General features: G+C 41.7%; 1 protein-coding gene across 1 annotated transcript in view; it reads right to left on the bottom strand.

Moving 5' to 3' along the window:
* The window catches only part of AP3M1 (adaptor related protein complex 3 subunit mu 1), a 77,767-nt gene that overhangs the window by 4,603 nt on the left and 51,115 nt on the right, over positions 1-22,049 (bottom strand). Inside the window, exons 5-6 of the mRNA XM_073596759.1 lie at positions 6,752-6,837; positions 77-210 (exon numbers count right to left, since the gene is read on the bottom strand). Coding sequence (XP_073452860.1) covers positions 77-210; positions 6,752-6,837 — 220 coding nt within the window. The remainder of the gene's footprint in view (positions 1-76; positions 211-6,751; positions 6,838-22,049) is intronic.

Here is a 22,049-nt window from a genome sequence, read left to right on the forward strand (position 1 = left end):
TAAGGGCCTGCCTTAAAGCATTGCAAAAATATAAAGGGCACCTAAATCTTTTAGGCAAGTAATACATTGTACTTACTTTTGCGAACTAACACGATAAGACATGAGTTGGAAATTTCCATCTGGGGGAATGAAGGACAAAACTTTTTCAGATTCCCAGCGTTTATATCGGACACAGGGATGGAAACTGACATCGTCCAGGAGCCGTGGATTCTGAAAATAAGGTGAAGGTAAAACAGAACATTAATGACAGAGGCATGCTGTCCTCATAAGCACTACTATTTTTCACATTTATAAAAAAAAAAAAAAGTTTGACCCATTTTGTAAGCATTTTCACAGCAAGGTAATTACTAGCCCAAAGATTCAAAGTTATGCTAGAATTATTCTCTGGTTTAAACCATCTAAGGCATGTTGGGAATTGGGATCTCAGTGTTCTTAGCCCCACCCAATTAAACATTCATTAGAAGAGATCATCTGCTATTTCCCCATGCAGGCACTGCTCATTTTATCTTCCAGTAACAGACCATTTTTATTGATGCTCTGGATAAAAGCCTTTGAGCGTTTCATGTAAATGTTTTATCTGGTTCAATAAGCAAATAGGCCTTTTAATTAGGACTCGGAAAAATGGCTTTTACTGGTTTTAGATAAACGCCTAAAAGCACACAAAAAAATAATCTGTTCCTTCATTCCTGAGGTTTACACAACCCAGCCAAACTGCACATGTAGCCTTGAGAACTGACCTTCAATTAGACAGTGAAGGAGAAGCAGAAGACTCATGATCTCTCACTTTCTATTAAAACGCTGCTCACTAGCATGATCACTGTAGCACATCTGATTGGCTCTATGTGCTGTTTCTAACTATACCTGTCAGCTCTGCTGTATGGGGGATTGTACAAGGCTAATATCAGATCAAACTCAGGTACTGCTTGCATTAAAATTGCACTTTTTTTTTTTTAATTAACACTATCCACCATGAACTGGTGTACTTTTCACCTAGCTGGAGTTCAGCTTCAAACCATATTACCACTGCATTATTTTATTACACAATGCTAAAAGCTGCAGGTGAAGTAAGACTTTCACCCTTAGCTGATTAATTAAAAAAAAAGTAAGTATACCCCAGTGGAAATGTTGACTTTTTGATCAAGCAAACATTGCATTTTCATTCAAATAGTGCCCACAGATAAAAGGTGGTATACTTGCTTAATCATAGCCATCATATTTGGTTATGATGAAGCATGAGATGTCCTTGTATAACACGTCAGTGTTTGATCCGGTTTGTCTGTCTGGCACGATGACAAAGGATTTTATTTGCTTCAGGTCCATGGTGGTGTGCGGCCAACCTTTTATCTTTGAAGTTTACAGCGGCGAGCTGCAGTGGGCACCCACATCAGATAGCTACCTATTATCCCCTGATCGGTGTATACACATTTTGCACACGAGTATGTTCTCCGATGAGTTCATATATACAGTTACATGTCAACACAGAGATGAAAGGATCTCTATGCGACTGGAGATTAATATACTGTAACCTGGGCGCCGGACAGCAAGCGGCCAGATGGAGCGGAACGGCGCAGCTGGAGGGTACATCTAAATCCTCAGAGGGGCATCTGGACCTCAGGTTTCTCAAGACATGGCTTGAGAAAAGTCCATGCCCGAAGCATGTTGTCATGATGACCACCTGCTGACCGTTTCCACCATCCTGTTGGTGTTCCACCTTCCAGCTCCCACTGACCACCTAAGGGCCAGGCGCAGCTCTGAGGATTTTGACGTCACCTCTTGCGCGCCATCTGGACACTTGCTGTCTAGCACATGGGTTACAGCGGGCTTAAGTATATGGCTACTCCTTATCCACAGGACCCGCTCATCTACGCTGCCCGGGAAGTGTCTCTCCTTCATCGCAGTACCGAATTGGAACATAGGAGACAGTAAGCCTATACAGTGTCGATGTTTGTATTTTCTGAAGCGCACTCAGCCAACACAAATTGGCTGTAATGTTTTAATCTTTCTGCAAGTGCTGGTATGTTTGGAAAAGTTTGGTTATTTAACAACTTATGAAGATTCCGTCTAATATCCGTTTTGGTGGATTGACAAAATATGAAAGCTACTCAGACGCTCCCGGGGTGGAGTGAAATACATTAGGCACGGAGACTTCCGGTGACACCATTTTTTAGATTTTGGAATGCAAACCGCTGATTGCACAGCATTTTATATTCTTGTCATGAAAGACCAATATGTGAGTGGATATTATTTTATAATAAAACCTTTTGCTGCCAGGCCCTGTGCTCCATTTTGTACACTCAGGTTGGCCAGACCATTTTTGCAATTTTTCCTTTGCTTTTTTATTTTTCACTTATAGCTTTCAGAATTTGTGAACCATACATTTTCTGAAAGCACATGATCAATCAGTAGAATAAAAAGAAGCTGCTACTGATTTTTTTTTTTAAACCCTGCGGTATTTGCGCAAATGTTTATCAAACCAATATATTTGCAAAAAATACACTAAAACCATTATTAGCAGATAAAAACACAGCAAAATTTACATATCTGCTAATAATGGTTTCAGTGTATTTTTTGTGAATATATTGGTTTGATAAACATTTGCAAAAATACCACAGGGTCTAAAAAAATTAGTAGCACCTTCTTTTTATTCTAGAGGTCATATGCCTTCAGAAAATATATGGTTTGGGGGGTCTGTAAGGGAAAAAAGAAAACCTTCAGTTTTTTAGAGAAATTTGGATATTTCCACTTTTCCGGATATTTACACTATTTCGCAAAAAGCTGCAATTTAAAAGTTACAAATATGTTATAAAAGCTTAACCTCTATTGAGTTAATAAATAACCAAATATTTTCTAAAAGCATATGACCTCTAGATTAAAAAGAAGGTGCTACAGATTTTTTTAGACCACACAGTATTTGTGCAATTGTTTATCAAACCAATAATTTAATAGTTAATAAAAATCCTTGTAAAGGTATGCTGTGTATTCCCTGTGTGAATAAGGCCTTAGGCCCTTTCAAAACAAGCACACCGATCGGGTCTGCCTGTCTGTTTTTCAGGCGCGCCCATTGTTCTCTATGGAGCGGCTGATGTAAATGGACATGTGTCCATTTACACCTGCCTGCATCCCATCCAGTCCGCTAAAAACAGACGGATGGGGATTCCATTCCCCATCCATCTAGCAGATTGGATTGGATGGTATCCGATGGAACTGGACAGGCGGTCTGTTTCCATCCGACCATCCCATTGAGAATAGCGAGCTGTGTCCGTGTCTGCTCACTCTGCATCAGCGGAGCGGACACAGACCTGTCATCTGCCTGCTCAGCAGAGATCAGCAGACCGAGAAGAAGCTGAAGTATCCGTAGCGGGGTGAGTGTGGGGAAGAGACCTGGGGGGGGGGGGGGATCTAGGTTTGTTTTGTTACATTTTTTTTTTACAGTCATTTTTTTATTTTTTATCTTTGGTGAGCCCCATATCTCTTTTTTTGAGACCGAGAAGGGGACTGAAGATTGTCCCTTTTCTCTCTATCACCTTACTTGAATTAATGAAAAATCTGTATAGAGATTCCATTCATTCAGAAAATGAGTCTGATACATTGTAACACTTGTGGTTACACTGTATCAGCTGTCAGTGGGCTCATGGTGAGCGATTTAAAGCCTGAGAGATCACGGAGATCAATGCAGGGAGAAGCTGCAGGAGAGGAAGGAGATGCTGCCATGGTGCGGGGGCAGTTGGGAGGGGGGGATCTGACTGGAGGAGAGGGGGAACACATCTGGACCCCCCCCAAGCAGCACCTGAAGCTGGTAGGAGTGGAAGAGGAGGGTTGCCAGCTAATGACAGTGGCTGCAGGAAGCGGGTTTGCAGGGGGGGGGGCTCGGATCGGGTGGAAATCAGTGCTGGGGGAGGGAGAAGAGGGGTGAAGGGGAGAGGAGGGTGGGGGAGCAATTTTTGATTGAAGGGTGCGGCGGGGTGGAGTGGCAGGGGACAGGGAAGCGGTGGCATGGGTGGAGGGGGAACGGTCACATTAGGGTTTAATAACTCTGATCAGCAGGTTGTAATCTGCTGATCAGAATTATAGAATTGTTCAGCAGAGTCTGCTGAACAATGCTGATATAAGCTTATGGTCATTGAAGGGACCAAAAGCTTATAGGAGAGGGAGAAATGAGGTCCTTACGCCATACTGACTTGGCCACCTGCGGGCACTTCTGTAGGTCCATAAGGCCTAGGCAGTGAAGGGGTTAAACAATATCACAGGAAGTGTAAATGATTCCGTGCAAGGGAAGTACTAGCAAAGAAAAAACTAAAAACTGCTGCCTCTACTAGTTACTGCCACTAGGTGGAGTACGTGAATGGAGAGAAAATAAAGTAGATATGGCACGGTTCTATTATGCACTTTTTCTTGGTGAACTAGATAACTGCAAATGTATGCAAAATGAAATTAAATAAATTGGTGAATATGCGCATGAAAGAGCGATTATCGTGTATGCTACATAGCTTCAAAAGTGTCCTTCTGGCCAAGGGAAGGAGAGAACTAAAATCTAAAAAATAAATTAAAATGTGAAATAAATATATGTAAAATAACAAGCAGTTAAAAAACCTCTGTGCAAATATACCAAGTGTTGACAAATAACGGGACTAATTAGTCCCAGTACATCCTCCAAAAAAATATGCGTTTAGATGATATTTAGTCCTATAGTCCCATTGATACTTTGAACAAAGTAAAGTGCTTCTGTGCTGGTGAAAAAACTTATTTGCAATATATGCATTAAAACTAAAAAGTATAATATTATATAATATATTCCCCACAATAAATATCCAAAAGTAAAGTGCTTCTGTGCTGGTGAAAACAATAATTGTGTTGGTATTTCCACTTTGCAAAGGTGATCACAGCATGCGTGTCTTATCCGTGCTCTTATTGTGGCTGCACTCACCGGAATTTCCGCCCCCTCTTGGGGTATGGAGCATTCACAGTATCTGCCACTGTGCAGCACGCTGGAGGCTGGATAATCCCAGATGTAATAGCAGTTTTCACTCTTGTTCCATAGATCATATGGAGCGTAGGAGAAAAGGATACCAATAGTGTAATATTGTTTCAACTATTTATTGCTTAAAACCATGAAAAAAGTACTCTCATTCAGTAAAAAGTATAAAAAAAAAGTACTTGTGTCAGCAACAAATACTTTTATGCTTTTCACTGAATGTGAGTACTTTTTCATGGTTTTAAGCAATAAATAGTTGAAACAATATTACACTATTGGTATCCTTTTCTCCTATGCTCTATATGATCTATGGGACAAGAGTGAAAACTGCTAGTTCTGGTGAGTGCAGCCACAATAAGAGCACGGATAAGAGATATAGAGATAGATATATCATATATATATATATATATATATAGATATATATATATATATATATATCTATATAGATATATATCTAGATATATATATATATAGATATATATATAGATATAGATATAGATATAGATATATATATATATATATATATATATATATATATATATATATAATTTTATACTTTTTAGTTTTAATGCATATATTTCAAAGAAGTTTTTTTTCACCAGCACAGAAGCACTTTACTTTGTTCAAAGTATTAATAGGACTATATATCATCTAAACGCATATTTTTTTGGAGGATGTACTGGGACTAATTAGTCCCGTTGTTTGTCAACACTTGGTATATTTGCACAGAGGTTATTTTACATATATTTATTTCACATTTTAATTTATTTTTGAGATTGTTTTTTTCCCTCCCTTGGCTGGAAGGACACTTTAGAAGCATACACGATAATTGCACTTTCATGCGCATATTCACCAACTGATTTATTTAATTTCATTTTGCATACATTTGCAGTTATCTAATTCACCAAGGAAAAGTGCATAATAGAACCGTGCCATATCTACGTTATTTAAACAATATCACGCCATGTATGCTCTATTTCTTCTCCTATGAGTACGTCTAACTATTGGGGACGTGTGGAAGAGGATAAAGACACATCTATGAAAAATATATTTCACCAGTACAGATGATTTTTACATGGAAGGCTGGTGAGTGAGGGCACAAGAGGAAGGGGAGCACAGCACTTTTGCCATACATTTCTGCACGGATTGCACTTTTAAAAGACCTTTTTCTGCATGGATGGTACTGTAAAGGAATTATCGCGATATTGAAGAATCACTGCACTATATAAACTTTTATTGTTCTGCTTTGTCATAGCAGACATTGATAATTATATGGTAGATATTGTAGAGTTTTTTTTATGATTCTATATAATTTTACTGAGCACAGACAGTGCATGAACTTCCCATACCTATACAGTGTGTATATTTGTCTTTTCTGAAGCACACTCAGCTAACATAAATTGGCTGTAATGTTTTAACATTTCTGCATATGTTACTTACACAGACTATTTTTTACTTTGAATAAATTCTTTCATGTTTATACTGACATTATGGCACATTCACTATTATTGGTTATCTGAGACTGCATACTGTGAGTTCACCTCATTACAACTTACCAAGCATTGGTCTGTTTGGAAAGTTTTGGTTATTTAACCCCTTATGAAGACTCCGTCATGTCAGTTTTGGTGGATTGACATTTAATATGACAAATCTGCTAAATTAATAGGCTCACAGCTGAAATGTAAACATTGCTCTGGTCCATAGGGAGAATACAGGTACGGGAGTTGGAGTAAATATTAGAGAGGAACCATACAGTACATATATAAAGCCTTATTTTACCATAAAAGACAGGGTAAGGTCAGGCATTCCAGTCATCTTGACACAGGCTTCTACAACTCCCTGGATCTCGGCAAACACAGTGGAACCTGAAATGAGGGAAGAAGCAGGAAACAATTCATTCAGTGTAAAGGGTTTTACTGAAGATGTACAATCCAGAATCTTAAGTGGGAACTTTCTGTATGCACAATCACAACAGAACACCAAAGTTAGTTTTTGAAAAACAACAGCTCTTGGTTAGAAACACGCGTTATAGGCTCCTCATGTCTCTAACAACCAGGAGTGCGCAGATAATGTCTACATGGTGATCCCCTCCTCGGCAGTTACCTGCTGCTCTGTGCAGTTTGATACGTTGGCAAAGAAAACATCGCCAGACTCACCTGAGATTTTCTAAATAGACATCAGCATCCCAGTAATTCCTTATAGCAGTGAGCTGTAAATCTCACAAGTAACCTCTTCATCCTAGGCCTAAAGCAGTTACCAGTAAGTCCCCTGAAGCCCTCACCAGTATTTGTTGTAAATCCCCTATACCTACTTTTTTTTTCTGCAGTCATCTTACCAGGTGGGATGTCACTTTCTCCTCTTCTTCCACTGGTGGCATTGTTCCAGGACTGATTAGCGGTCACAAAATGATATGTAAGCACCACTCAGGTCTGAAGTACTGCAAGGCCAACTTGTGCGATGAGACGCCCCCCATGAGTGCGCCAAACGACAGGCAAGGCCCACAAGAAATGGGCAGAATGACAAGAGTGTTGTTCTGTTATGAAGAAGAGGTTTGCCAGCACTGGATGGAGGAGTAAGTTGGGGACAGCACTGGAGCATGAGAGTGTAGGTAGATTTTATTTATTTTATATAAACAAGTGGGGGGAGGAGTGGAGTTAGAGTTCCACTTTATAATACACTACAATAACAGATTGCCTATTTTACAGAACTTACAGCTCAACTTGCATCAGATAGGAGCAGATGTGTTGGGTGTAGCAAAAATACTGATGGTAGTATACTCGGGAGAGGGAAGAAAAGAGTAAAGCAGAATTCCCTTTTAGGTTGAAGTTCTGCTTTAATACAGACAATGTGGACTAGAATTATTTATTCTATGATATCTTTAACATCAAAATGCTGGTAATAATACTTTTTTCCATCATATGCTATTTTCACTATAATGGTAACAATTTGAGCGTTAACACCTTCCAGCCTGGCCTATAAAAGATTGCTTATATCAAAGGCCGCCCAACCGTCAATCAAAGTGTAAAAAAAAAAATCCTGATCACTTTCTCATAGTATAGTGTTTTACCAGTGGTAACACTCTTCTGATCTGGTCAGTGTGTTAAAAAAAAAAAAAAAATGTATATATTTTTTTTACATACTAGCAGCAGTCAGTGTCCCTGATAACCGCCACACCAGTTATATGATAACACTGTACTGCACTGCACTGGTGAGGATATAATATAGATATATATATAAAAATTAAAAGTCAGCAGCTACAAATACTGCAGCTGCTGACTTAATAATCGGGCACTTACCTGGGACAGGTAAGCCCTGGGAGCAAAGCTCCGCTCGTCTCCCCCTCCTCTCTGTGGCACTGGTATTGTAAATGTGGGTGTCCGGTTGTGGCTTCACAGCCAGGCACACACTGCGTATGCGCGAGCCGTGACTGGCCAGGCAATCATCTGGGACCTGTGACATGTCCCAAATGATTGCCGAGAGGGAGGGGGGAGAGGTGATATCCCTTCCGGTGTCGCGGTGCGCCGGGAGGAAGTGGGAGCTGGGACCCTTTGATAAGAGGGTATCCGCTCCCCCACCCCCCCCCAAAACAAATGAGATGCCAAATGTGGCATGTCAGGGGGTCACCTCCCTTAAAGCAGAAGTTCCATTTTTGGGTGAAACTCCACTTTAATTACTTCATTTTCCAAAAAATTGTGACAAAAAAATTACAGCGTCCAAAAACTCGCCATGCCTCTTACTAAATACCTTGGACTGTTTACTTCCCAAAAAGGGGTAATTTGTGCTGTCCTGGCGTTTTCAGGCCTCAAGAAATGACATAGGCAGTCAGTACATCAGGATTGATCTATTTATATATCTCTATATATATATATATATATATATATATATATATATATATATATATATATATATATACACACACACACATATACACAAGTGTTTCCTATGTACTAAATAATAAACACAGATTTGGGTTATTTTCACAAAGGAAAAATTCCAAGTGTGACAGTGATGAAAATTGGCCTGGGGAGGAAAAGGGAAAAATGCCCAGTATTGAAGTGGATAAATGAACAAACTGTTGTTACAGTGAAAACACCATTTATTAGAAATGCATAGACATAATAAAAGTTATCCATTGTTGAGATATGCGTGAAAAGAAAAAAGGGTGGGACCTTGGGAAGCATGCCAGGTGTCTTAAATCTAGTTACTATATTTTAGGTTATATCTGTTGTTGTTATAAATTTTATATGTACCTTGGGTATTACAGTGAGGGGAAAAAGTATTTGATCCCCCTGCTGATTTTGTACGTATGCCCACTGAGGAAGAAATGATCAGTCCATAATTTTAATGGTAGGTTTATTTTAACAGTTACATAATTACATATGAGATACAAAAGAACAAAAATATCCAGGAAAAAAAACATTTCAAAAAAAGTTATAAATCGATTTGCATTTAATGAGTGAAATAAGTATTTTATTCCCTTTCAATCAGCAAGACTTCTATACAGGTAATGAGCTGAGATTAGGAGCACACTCTTAAAGCGGTTGTATACCCGCTGGTTTTGTTTTTTTTCCCTACACCTGCAAGGGAAAAGGCATAATGAGCTAGTATGCACCGCATACTAGCTCATTATGAGATACTTACCTTAGCACAAGGCGCCGGCATCTCATCCTATCCACGCCGAGGGAGCTGAAATTTCCCCTCGGCGTGTCTTCCGGGTATCGCGGCTCCGGCGCTGTGAGTGGCCGGAGCGCATGCACGCGGGAGACTTCTGTCCGGCAAGTTCCGGAGTTTGCCGGGCTTTCAGCCCAAAATCCCCTGTGCGCATGCGCCGCTGCAGTCAGCGGCTCATTGCGAGGGGAATATCTCCTAAACCGTACAGGTTTAGGAGATATTTTTTTTTACCTACAGGTAAGCCTTATTATAGGCTTACCTGTAGGTAAAAGTTAAAAAAAAAAAAAAGGTATACAACCACTTTAAAAAGGGAGTGCCCCTAATCTCAGCTTGTTACCTGTATAAAAAGACACCTGTCCACAGAAACAATCAATCAGATTCCAATCTCTCCACCAAGGCCAAGACCAAAGAGCTGTCCAAGGATGTCAGGATAAGATTATAGATCTACACAAGGCTGGAATGGGATACAAGACCATCACCAAGCAGCTTGATAAGAAGGTGACAACAGTTGGTTTGATTATTCGCAAAATGGAAGAAACACAATATAACCGTCATTCTCCCTCAGTCTGGGGCTCCATGCAAGTTCTCCCCTTGTGGAGTTTCAATGATCATGAGAACAGTGAGAAAGTAACCCAGAACTACATGGAAGAATCTGGTTAATGACCTCAAGGCAGCTGGGACCATAGTCACCAAGAAAACAAATGGTAACACACTACGCTGTAAAGGACTGGAATCCTGTGGCGCCCGCAAGGTCTCCCTGCTCAAGAAAGCACATGTACAGGGCCTTCTGAAGATTGCCCATGAACATCTGAATGATTCAGAGGAGAACTGGGTGAAAGCTTATTGGCATCTACCCAACTCACCGTGTTTGGAGGAAGAATGCTGCCTATGACCCCAAGAACATCATCCACACTGTCAAACATGGAGGTGGAAACATTATGCTTTGGGAGTGTTTTTCTGCTAAGGGGACAGGACAACTTCACTGCATCAAAGGGACAATGTACAGGGCCACGTACTGTCAAATCTTGGGCGAAAACCACCCTCCCTCAGGCAGGTCATTGAAAATGGGTCGTGGATAAGTATTCAAGCATGACAATGACCCAAAACACACGGCCAAGGCAACAAAGGAGTGGCCAAGCCAGTCTCCAGACCTTAATGCCATAGAAAACATGTGGAGGGAGCTAAAGGGTTCAACCAAACGTCAGCCTTGAAACCTTAATGACTTGGAGAGGATAAAGTCAGCAGGGGATCAAATACTTTTTTCCCCCCTAAGCTTTAGTAAAATAGGATCAAGTTTCACTGTATTCAATTTAAAACTTTTTTTTTTTTTTTTTTAAATGCAGTGGCCCCTGCCTTTTACTGTAGCTACCAACCTGGCACACCAGATTTGCCACCTAGTAACTTAACTGCAAAGAGGCAAGTGGGCAACCCCCTACCATGTATAGTACATGCCCTCCAGCACTGGGGGTTGCTTTGAGAGGAGTCCCCACCAAAAAAAAGGGTACGCCCTTGTAATAAATCAGTGATTTGTGCGATTTGCACCAGGCTCTTTGGCACTCCTGTTGTCCAGAAGGGTTATTGTCATGAAATAAGCAGGGAACTCGGGGATGTCACTTCACCAGTGTTCCAAACTTGCTTAAGGCTCCATTCACATCTTGGTGTTCCGTTTTGCCGCGATTCTGCTGATTCAGAAACGCCGCAAATTGTGGGACACTCTTGCGGTCCCCGCTATTTTGAATGGCAAATTGCAGCGCGATTTTGAACCGTGATTCGTCATCAGGAGACATTCGCCGCAAAATCACGTCACGATTTGGTGCCATTCAAAATAGCGGGGCATCCTGCAATTTGCAGCGTTTCCAAATTGCAGGCAGAATCGGAGACTCTGCCCGCAAAAGGAAACGCCAAGGTGTGAATGGAGCATAAAACCATTCTCTTGCCAGGATTCTCTTTGCTTTGCAGCCTTAGGTTTAGAAAACAGAAGCTGGAGAGACTCAGGTAGGAAAAAAAAAAAAAAATAGATGTCTCTGGATAAGGTTAATGTAAAAAAAAAAACAAACAAAAAAAAAAACAAACAACATTTTATTTTATTAACTTTTATAATGTTTTGCTGACTGAATAGAGCTCTACAAATGAACGGGGCATGCACCACTAAATAGATCACCAAGGAGGGGGTGTGGTGGCCCCAGGACGAAGGACAGGTAGGTTTAATATAAACCTCTAACATGTAAAAAGCTGGGTACTGGAAACACCAGAGCCCGAAAACCTGTCCCTGACCCAACCAGACAGGGAAATCCTTTCTAGGATCCCTCTCTCAAACATCTTATTACCGAAGGACAAATAACCACTTCCGGACCGCTGCACGCCGATGTACGTCCAAACTTTGCCGGTGGATACCATTGTTATGGCAGCAGCTAGCTGCCATAACCCCGGTATCCCCGTTTTCGTGCGGCGGCCGGCTTTCTGATAAAAGTGGTCCCTGCGACAGATTCGCCGCAAGATCACTTTTATCAGTGGCAGGAGAGGGGCCCCCCCCGCTGCGATCCGGTGCCCTCCGCCGCTTACCGGAGCCGTCAGTAGCGGTGGAGGCGATTGCGTCCGTCTCCCTTCTGTGACTGAAGACGAGTGAGGCTAATATGGTGCCCACTCGTCTCCATTACACTGCTGGGCGGAAGCGACGTCAAAACGGCACTTCCGCCCACGCCTCTTAAAAAGGCATATTTTTTTCAATGTCATTTTTTTTAAATGACTTTTTTTTTTTTTTAATTGCTTGTTAGTGTAAATATGAGATCTGAGGTCTTTTTGACCCCAGATCTCATATTTAAGAGGTCCTGTCATGCTTTTTTCTATTACAAGGGATGTTTACATCCCTTGTAATAGGAATAAAAGTGACACAATTAAAAAAAAAAAAAAAAAAAGAAAGAGTGTAAAATTAAATAAAATAATGTAAAATAAATAATAAAAATTTTTTAAAAACCCCCCGTCCCGACGAGCTCTCGTGCAGAAGCAAACGCATACGCGAGTAGCGCCCGCATATGAAAATGGTGCTCAAACCACACATGTCAGGTATTGCCGCGACCAGTAGAGCGAGAGCAATAATTCTAGCCCTAGACCTTCTCTGTAACGCAAAACATGCAACCTGTAGAAATTTTTTAAACGTCTACTATGGAGATTTTTGAGGGTAAAAGTTTGACGCCATTCCACGAGCGGGTGCAATTTTGAAAAAATTGGGCTAAGTTTACTGTTGTCTTATTTTTTAATTAAAAAAAGTGAATTTTTTCCAAAAAAAGTGCGCTTATAAGACCGCTTCGCAAATACGGTGCAAAAAAAAGTATTACAACGACTGCCATTTTATTCTCTAGGGTGTTAGAAAAAAACCCATATATAATGTTTGGGGGTTCTAAGAAATTTTCTAGCAAAAAAACGGTTTTAAACATGTAAACACCTAAAATCCAAAACGAGGCTGGTCTTTAAGTGGATAAACTGCTAGGGAATACTGGCAAATCTGCAGATAATCTCAGTTGTCAAATGCAGCTGGATTAACCAGTTTTTTTTTTTTATATTAATATAACCTTATCTGTCAGGGTGCCAGAGAGATAATGGAATTGCATGTTATCAGCTCTGTCAAGGCCAGGAAACAAAGTCTTTATACACAATCACATTTAGATATTTTGAAAAAATACTTACTGCAGCCTACCTATATTCTGTGGACATATCATCAAAAACAATTGAAGAATAACAATACAGCTGCTTAAGAACTGTCACTTTTCTAGTGCAGCTTACACTGAGTGATATCTACATGTTCATATTTATCATATACAGTAGTAAGATTTTTCTTACCGATCATACTACAACACTATCTCAGCCAATACAAGGTCCTTAGTAAATAGGTTTGTGCTATGTACACTTTCATGGCAAGGCATTTTATTCATTCTTTTTTTAAAAAGGTGTCGGTTTTACTTTCCTTTGATCCTCATGTATTATGAAGACATCTTGAAAACACTGCTATAAAACAGCATCTTCACAGGCAGCATGCATTTTTCCTATACAAAAAGGTACCAGGTATCTTTCTTTTTGTTCCAAGTTAAAGCGGAGCGCCGCCGAAAATTTTTTTTTTAAAAGTCAGCAGCTACAAATACTGCAGCTGCTGACTTTTAAAACATGGACACTTACATGTCCAGGGCGCCCGCGATGTCGGCACCCGAGGCCGAAGCGTCTCTCCGTCCTCGGGTGCTGCCGCCTCCATCTTCGGTAAGGGAATCAGGAAGTGAAGCCGTGCAGCGCAATACGGATGGTCCCTGCTGCCTCTGGGACCCGTGTGTTTCCCAGCAGGCAGCGGGGTGGGAGCAGGAAGTGGCGTAAATAACCGCAGATTCTGCGGCTATCTATGCCGGAAGTGGGTACAGATACCTGTAATATACAGGTATCTGTACCCCCCTCCCCCCTGAAAGGTGCCAACTGTGTCACCAGAGGGGGGGAGGAATCTGATGAGTGGAAGTTCCACTTTTGGGTGGAACTCCACTTTAATCTGCATAGTCTTTTTACCTATCAATACAGGGTAAAGCCATGTTCACACCATACTTAACATGCAATGCCATGCATGTTAAAAAGGAGTTGTAAAGGCAGAAGGTTTATTTAAATCTTAAATGCATTCTATGCATTAGGATAAAAAAAAAACCTTCTGTGTTTAGCAGCCCCCCCCCCCCCCCCCCCCCCCCCAATTACCTACCTGAGCCCCTCCTCTCTCCAGTGATGTCCACGATCCCCTCAGCCTACCAGTAAGACACTCCTCCTGATTGGCTGAGACACAGCAGTGGCACCATTGGCTCCAGCGGCTGTCAAAGTCATTCAGTCAATCAGGGGAGATGGGGGCCGGGCCAGGTCAGAGCTCTGTGTCTGAATGAATACACGGGGCTCTGACTTGGCTTGGGTGCTCCCTGTAACAAGCTGCTTGCTGAGGGGCACTCAAAAGGAGGGAGGGGCTGGGATCAGCGAAGAGGGACCCGAGAAGAGGAGGATCCAGGCTGCTCTGTGCAAAACCAACTACACAGAGGAGGTAAGTATAACAAGCTTGTTATTTTGTTTTTAAACAAAATGAGCCTTTACAATCACTTTGACCCTTATTCACATTTGCACTGCTGCATTTAGATTTTTTAAATGCAGGAGAAGTTCTCTGGGAAATACAAACAGCTCTACTGCTTCCCTGGTGCTGTTCCCTACAGAATGCTTCAAACTCAAGCGCATTTTGTCTTATTCATAAATCCCACTGGGCCCAGGCTGTAATAGACCCACCTCTGAGGTTAGCGTTAGCAAATTTACAAAAACAAGACTATTGTGCTGCCCTTCGTATGTGTCAGAGCCACACTTGAAACCCTCTGTATTTACCAAGGTACTGGTCTAGCCGAGGGTAGCAAATTTCACTGGGGGGTAACATCAGCATTATGTTTGCCCTCAAGGGGCCGGCTGTATCTGTAAGACTATACAGAGAGCAGAGTCCAGGGGTGCGCTGTGTACAGAGAGCAGGGTCCAGGGGTGCGCTGTGTACAGAGTGCAGGGTCCAGGGGTGCGCTGTGTACAGAGAGCAGGGTCCAGGGGTGCGCTGTGTACAGAGAGCAGGGTCCAGGGGTGCGCTGTGTACAGAGTGCAGGGTCCAGGGGTGCGCTGTGTACAGAGTGCAGGGTCCAGGGGTGCGCTGTGTACAGAGTGCAGGGTCCAGGGGTGCGCTGTGTACAATGCACAGGGTTTAGAGGTGCGCTATGCACAGTGTGCAACCCCACCCTTCAACAAAGCTTTGTTGCATCTCTAGTCACTCCTACATCTCCCTATGTAGGTGGCTCTAGCACTGCCTTTTGTTGGCAACGCCCTCTACTATCCGTGTATTTGGCTCTATTATACCTCCCTGTGTAGGCAGTGCTACCTTGCAGGGAGATCATTCTTGCTCTTGCATTCAGAATAGCTGTCCTCACTGTGCCCTGTTGTGAGAGATCAGTTACATCCGGTGGCCACTGAAAACAAAGCGGTCTCTTGTAAACACAGAAAGCTTCTGTGTTTACAACTGACAGCAGGGAGCGGGAGCAGAGGGTGAGAGCCAGGGGTGGCGGAATAGAGTTCTGCCATGATCCGGATGCAAAACTGGGTGAGAGGGCCTTGCGACAGGGCCTGGCGGATCGGATTCTTTCAGCGGGCCTTGTGTTTGACACATGTGGTCTAATCTGAATAATACCTTTAAGAATCATTACCCGCATTTGTAAAAAATAATTGTCTGTTGTAACCAACATGAACTTTGAATTGCATTTCAATGACCCTCAAGGCAGCTTAGTACTGTTTCCTAATGCACTAAAAACTAGGAGTTTTATCTTATACATGCAATTTTCTTTTCTTTGCAAAAAAAAAAAAAAAAAAAAGTGTCTGCTGTGAACCAGCTCTTATAAGCGGTTTCCATTAGTTATCTCCGTTTCACCCAGTTTCATGGTGTATAAAACTGGTACAAAAAGATAAACAAAGCTGTTGCAGAGTCATGGTTGGTTTTCCAGTACAGCTTGTCCATAAAACCGGTTTGTCGGTTATAGGTAATAGTCCTTACAAAGCCCATGTGCTGCCACCAACAATAAGACTGTGTCCACATGTGCTCCCTCACCCAGAAACACTCATATACATAACCTCACCTCTTACCTACCTTGTGTGGGTTTTCTTGGGACAATAGCAAAACTAAAAACAAAAAAAAAAAATTCTACTAATATTTGCTACTATCCTATAGATCAAAACACCACAATTCAAGCTTTGCACCTTCTATCATCACTTAGCCTAATTAAAGGCTAGCCAAACCGCAATTACAACAAGATGTTATTACCAAGAAGTTAAGAACAAGTAAAACTTGACTTACAAAAGACACGCGAGATCCTTTAAGACTGCACAGTGACCTAAATCCCAATGTTCAGATGAACAAGAAGATAGGCTCCCAAATATAAAAGCACTAATGTCTTAAGTTTTAAAAGGTAAAGGGGCATAACGAGAACTTGTGCGACAGACTTATGAGTGCTGCTAAAGCCGACTTGTTTTTGATGGTCCAAACTTTTATAAAATCAAAACATATTAGAAATCATGCAATATTATTGTAAATAATTTATTTGGGGTTCGTTTGGTCTCACAACTTCCAGCAGAGGTAGTGAGACAGTCAACAGTAAATGGCTTCAAACAGGCTTGGGACAAACATAGATCTATACTGCGACTAAAAAGTGAACGAAAAAAAAAAAGGGCAGACTCGATGGATTGTGCGGTCTTTTTCTGCTGTCACGTTTCTATTTTTTTACAGCTTTGCTTTATAGGTGATGATGATGATGATGTGAGGACTGACTTATAATATATCTATAGTATAGCAATAGTATAGCATCATCTACCTCTTGGTTAGTACATCAATAGTAGAATTTTTTTTTTTTTTTAAAGCTACCTCTGGAGTGTGCTTTAAATGTCATTTGGATACACAGGAAACTGACTGGCAAAGATATTTAGAATTTTTCCTCTGGTCCTGACTGCCTCACCCCTAAGCCATACCAAGGGTTTGGAACAGGAAGTTAGCTGATCTAAAGCTATTGCTGTCATCACTGAAGAGGGGAGCAAGAGAGTCACCGATTTATTTATTTTATATATTACAGGTATACATAGCAGCGTCAATTTACTGATGCATGAAGCTTAATGAGGGTACAATCTAAAGTTTTTATAACTCATGGTGAAGCACGTTTCACGTGGACAGGTTTTCAAGGTTACAAGTGGGCTTTAAATCCACACCAACTTATTCTTCTCCATGGTAAAACTGAAAGAATTTCTTACAGTGGATGTGATTTTTATTCAGGAAAGTCAATTCACTCCAAAATCAAATGCTAAAAGCAAACATTTTTTGAGGTACCTTTGTACGACATTTGTCATGTCATCGAATGTGCTGTTGAGAACTTTCCTATGAACGTTTATTCGATAATCTACTAGTGTGTTTTCAGCTTAACCCACGAATCACACCCTTCCCATTGTGTACAAGCTCTGCCCCCTCCATGAGTGCCTACCATGTCAGAAACCACACACCACTCTACACCTTCTAAAAGCTGATTGAGAAGCAGGGCAGATAAAAATCAATGATAAAAAACAAAAACCAAAAAAAAAAAAAAAAAAAACTGATTTTTTTTTATTTTTATCAAATGTATTTTATTACAATCCTTTTAGAGTAAAAATGTATCTAAAGATTTTTCTATTTAAGATACATTAATAATTTAGTTCATTCAGCATGAAATGGAGCTTACCGTATTTTCCGGCGTATAAGGCCTCATTCCCACGAGGCGGATCCGCTCAGCAGAGTCCGCCAGCTCAGCAGGAAATCTCTCCGTTGATCTCCGCTGAGCCGGCGGATGACAGGTCCGTCTCTGCTCACTGAGCGGGGAGGGGCCTGTCAGAGCACCAGCGATTCTATGGAGGGATCGGACGAAAACAAACAGCATGTCCATTTTCATCAGATCTCATCCAGGACGGATGCAAACGTATCGCCATACGTCTGATTTTAGCGGATCGGATGGGATGTCAGCGGACATGGTAACCACTGACATCCGTCACTCCATAGACCTGCATGGAGTGTCCGTTCAGGTCCGCCAAAAAAACTGACAGGCAGACCCGAAGGGGCCTTAGACGATCTTTTACACTTAAAAAGAAAAAAAACGGACAAAAAGGTCGTCTTATATGCCGGGTACAAAATGCCGCCCGCTGGATTTCAGCCCACTGGATGGGGGATGTGCGGTAATACTGTATGTAGCTTTGGCTACATACAGTATACACCACTGAGCCAATCCCGATGAGCAATGTATTCTATTATTGAATACAGAGCCTGCTTGGATTGGAGTAACAACCTCTGCCAATCCAAGCAGGCTACATACAGTAGCCTGCTCAGATTGGCTTTGAGAGTCAGAGACATGCAGGCTGATGTTACAGCCTCTGCCAATCTGGGCAGGCTTTGTATTAATAGAATACATCGCTTGCCGTGTATGGCTTAGCGCGGTATGGCTCCAGCAAGAAGGAAATATGAAGCCTTGGAATGGGGGGGGGGGGGGGGGGGGGGGGGGGGGGTCGTCTTATATGGCGAGTACAGGCAAAAACTGGAGGAAAAAAAAAAACCCCGGAAAATTAGGGGGGGGGTGGGTTGTTTGTGTCGTCTTATACGCCGGCAAATACGGTAGTTATGTAGCATGAGGCTGTATATTCTGCAATTTTTACATTTTTGGTAATTTAATTCAATGAATCCAAGCTCTGCAAGCGGAAATAACATGCACTGCACTGATGCATTCACACAATTTCACAGTAACCATGAGATAAAACAAAGTTCAGAAATATTCATTTATCCATTGTTTTGCAAATCTATGTACACTTCAAACTGTATGATTGAATCGGTTCTGATATCACTGTTTTACTAACCTGACGGCTTATTATTCTAAATAGGAAACCTTAATTTTGTTTGCAAATATGAACCACTTGCTTACAGGGCACTTAAACCCCCCTCCTATCCAGACCAATTTTCAGCTTTCAGCGCTGACGCACTTTGAATGACAATTGTGCGGTCATACAACACTGTACCCAAATGAAATTTTTATAATTTTTTCACCACAAATAGAGCTTTCTTTTGGTGGTATTTGATGCGGTTTTTACTTTTTGTTAAAAAAAATTTAAAAAAACTGAATTAAAAAATTTTTTTTTTTTTTTTATTTTGTTATAAAAAATTAAAAAAAACGGGTAATTTTTCTCCTTCATTGATGTACGCTGATGAGGCGGCAGTGATGGGCACTGATAGGCGGCAGTGATGGGCACTGATGGGTGGCAGTGATGGGCAGCACTGGCAGGTTGGCACTGATTGGCACTACAGGTGGGCATTGATAGGTGGCACTTGTTGGCATTGATAGGTGGCACTGTGGGCACTGTTAGGTGGCACTGATGAGGCAGATGTTGTGCTTCCACTTCGGGACCGATGTCCCTGACATCTGAGCCGGTGATCGGCTTTTTTCTCTACTCGCGCTGTCAGCGCGAGTAAAAAAAAAATACGATTACCGATCTTTTGTTTACATCATGTGATCAGCTGTCATTGGCTGACAGCTGATCACATGGTAAGGGGCCGGGACCGGCCCTTACTCGGATTGGTGATCAGCCGAGTCTCAGTGACTTGGTGATCACAGCACGGCCCTGCAGGGCAGCGCGCAGGGAGCCGTGCACAGGGGAGGCCGTCATATGACGGGCCTCCCGGAATGCAGGTCCGCGCTGTGGCCGTCATTCGGCCATAGCGCGGATGTCTAGTGGTTAAAGAGTCAAACTACCAGCAAGAATAAGTCCTTACATTTAAAGAGCACCTGTCATTTCAGATCCATCATGGCAGCGCCTGTTAGCGGGCATCACTCCCCTGCTGCCGCCCACGTCCTTCACCTTGCTGTGTCACTGCCGCATTACCAGCCATCCCATTAAAGTGAATGGGGACGGTTGGTGAGTCAACAGCTGGTTAGAGGAGGAGCCGCTGTGGAACAGAGATGACAGGTGCTCTTTAACCACTTCATACCCCACCCATAGTCAAATGACGTCCGTAGGAGGGATCTCCCATCCTGGGCGGGTGTCATATGACACCCTGGCTTCCAGGCTGTCTAGGGGGCGCACGCATGCCGCGTCACTCGGGAGCCGATGCGCGTGCCTGGCAGCCGCAATGTCCATCGGGCACCGCGATATCCGGTAACAGAGCCGGGAAGTGGATCTGTGTGTGTAAACGTCCTGTCAGGGGAGAGGTGACCGATCGTGTGTTCCCAGTACAGAGGAACACTGATCGGTCTCCTCCCCTTGTGAGTCCCCTCCCCCTACAGTTAGAATCACTTCCTAGGTAACACATTTAAACCCTTGATCACCCCCTAGTGTTAACCCCTTCCCTGCCAGTGACATTTATACAGTAATCAGTGCATTTTTATAGCACTGATCGCTGTATAAATGTGAATGATCCCAAAATAGTGTCCGATGTGTCCACCGCAATGTCACAGTCACGAAAAAAAAAAATATATATATACACACACGCAGATCGCTGCCATTACTAGTTAAAAAATAAATAAAAAATGAGAATGTCATAAATCTATCCCCTAATTTGTAGACGCTATAACTTTTGCGCAAACCAATCAATATACGCTTATTGCGATTTTTTTTACCAAAAGATATGTAGAATACATATCGGCCTAAACTTAAGAAAAATTTTTTTTTTTTTTTTAAAAATTGGGATTAAATTTATTATAGCAAAAAATATTGTGTTTTTTTCAAACTTGTCACTCTTCTTTTGTTTATAGTGCAAAAAAACAAACAAAAACAAAAAAACAAAAAGCGTAGAGGTGATCAAATACCACCAAAAAAAAGCTCTATTTGTGGGGGAAAAAAAATGATAAAAATTTCAATTGGGTACAGTGTTGCATGACCGCTCAATTGTCATTCAAAATGCAACAGCGCCTGAAAACTGAAAACTGGCCTGGGCAGGAAGGGGGTGAAAATGCCCTGTATTGAAGTGGTTAAAAATGATGAATTAAATCGAGTTAATTTAAATCAAGTCTTTTTACTAGTGATTTAAAATCGACTTGATTTAAATCAAATCCACCTTGTTGAGAAGTATGATGGGTTTTGCAAATTTCAAGTCCATGACAGCTATTTCTTATCAGCCATATCTGACCGACACACTACTGTTACCCAACTTTGTAAAAATATGTGTGAGTGTGAACCCCCCCCCCCACTTCACTATTTTAAATGTCAAAGGACTGCAGTTACCAGATTTAACCTTTAATAAAACCAATGTGCAGTGCTATGCTCTGCAAACAAATATTTCCTGTGAATTTGTGCAATAATAAATATCCAGTGCTCAATATTAATTGACCAAGTGTGTAGTACAATAAGATTCCATTCCATACATGCATAAAGTGTTAATGTGCTAACAGCATATACAATAGATATAATTACACAATTTGCAAACTTATTTTATGTTCTATCCCATATATGCACTAGAGTGCTCAATAATAAAGTCCATCAAATTGATATCCTTAAGGATTTTCAGTTAAAAAATGGATTCTTGTAATGGTGCTTCAAACGTATCCAAAGTGCCAACACTCTTGTGCTCCCCTCACCTCAGGGCGTGTGACCGCACAGTTAAGTTTGGTCAAACAGCGCTGTTGAACACCCCCCCCCCCCCCCGGGCTCTGTGATGTATGGACTCTGCAGGTTCCTGAGCCAATCGTATCCTCAATGCATATATAAAAAGGAAAGCTACACCATTTAAGACCACATTTATTAAAAATATTGAAAGGTACTCACACATCAGTAGCACACACACAGTAGGGCACCACTCTAACACACAGATCTATATATAACCCAAATA

The sequence above is a fragment of the Aquarana catesbeiana genome, linkage group LG08, assembly GCF_042186555.1.
Source record: "Aquarana catesbeiana isolate 2022-GZ linkage group LG08, ASM4218655v1, whole genome shotgun sequence".
In the NCBI taxonomy this organism is placed as follows: Eukaryota; Metazoa; Chordata; class Amphibia; order Anura; family Ranidae; genus Aquarana; species Aquarana catesbeiana.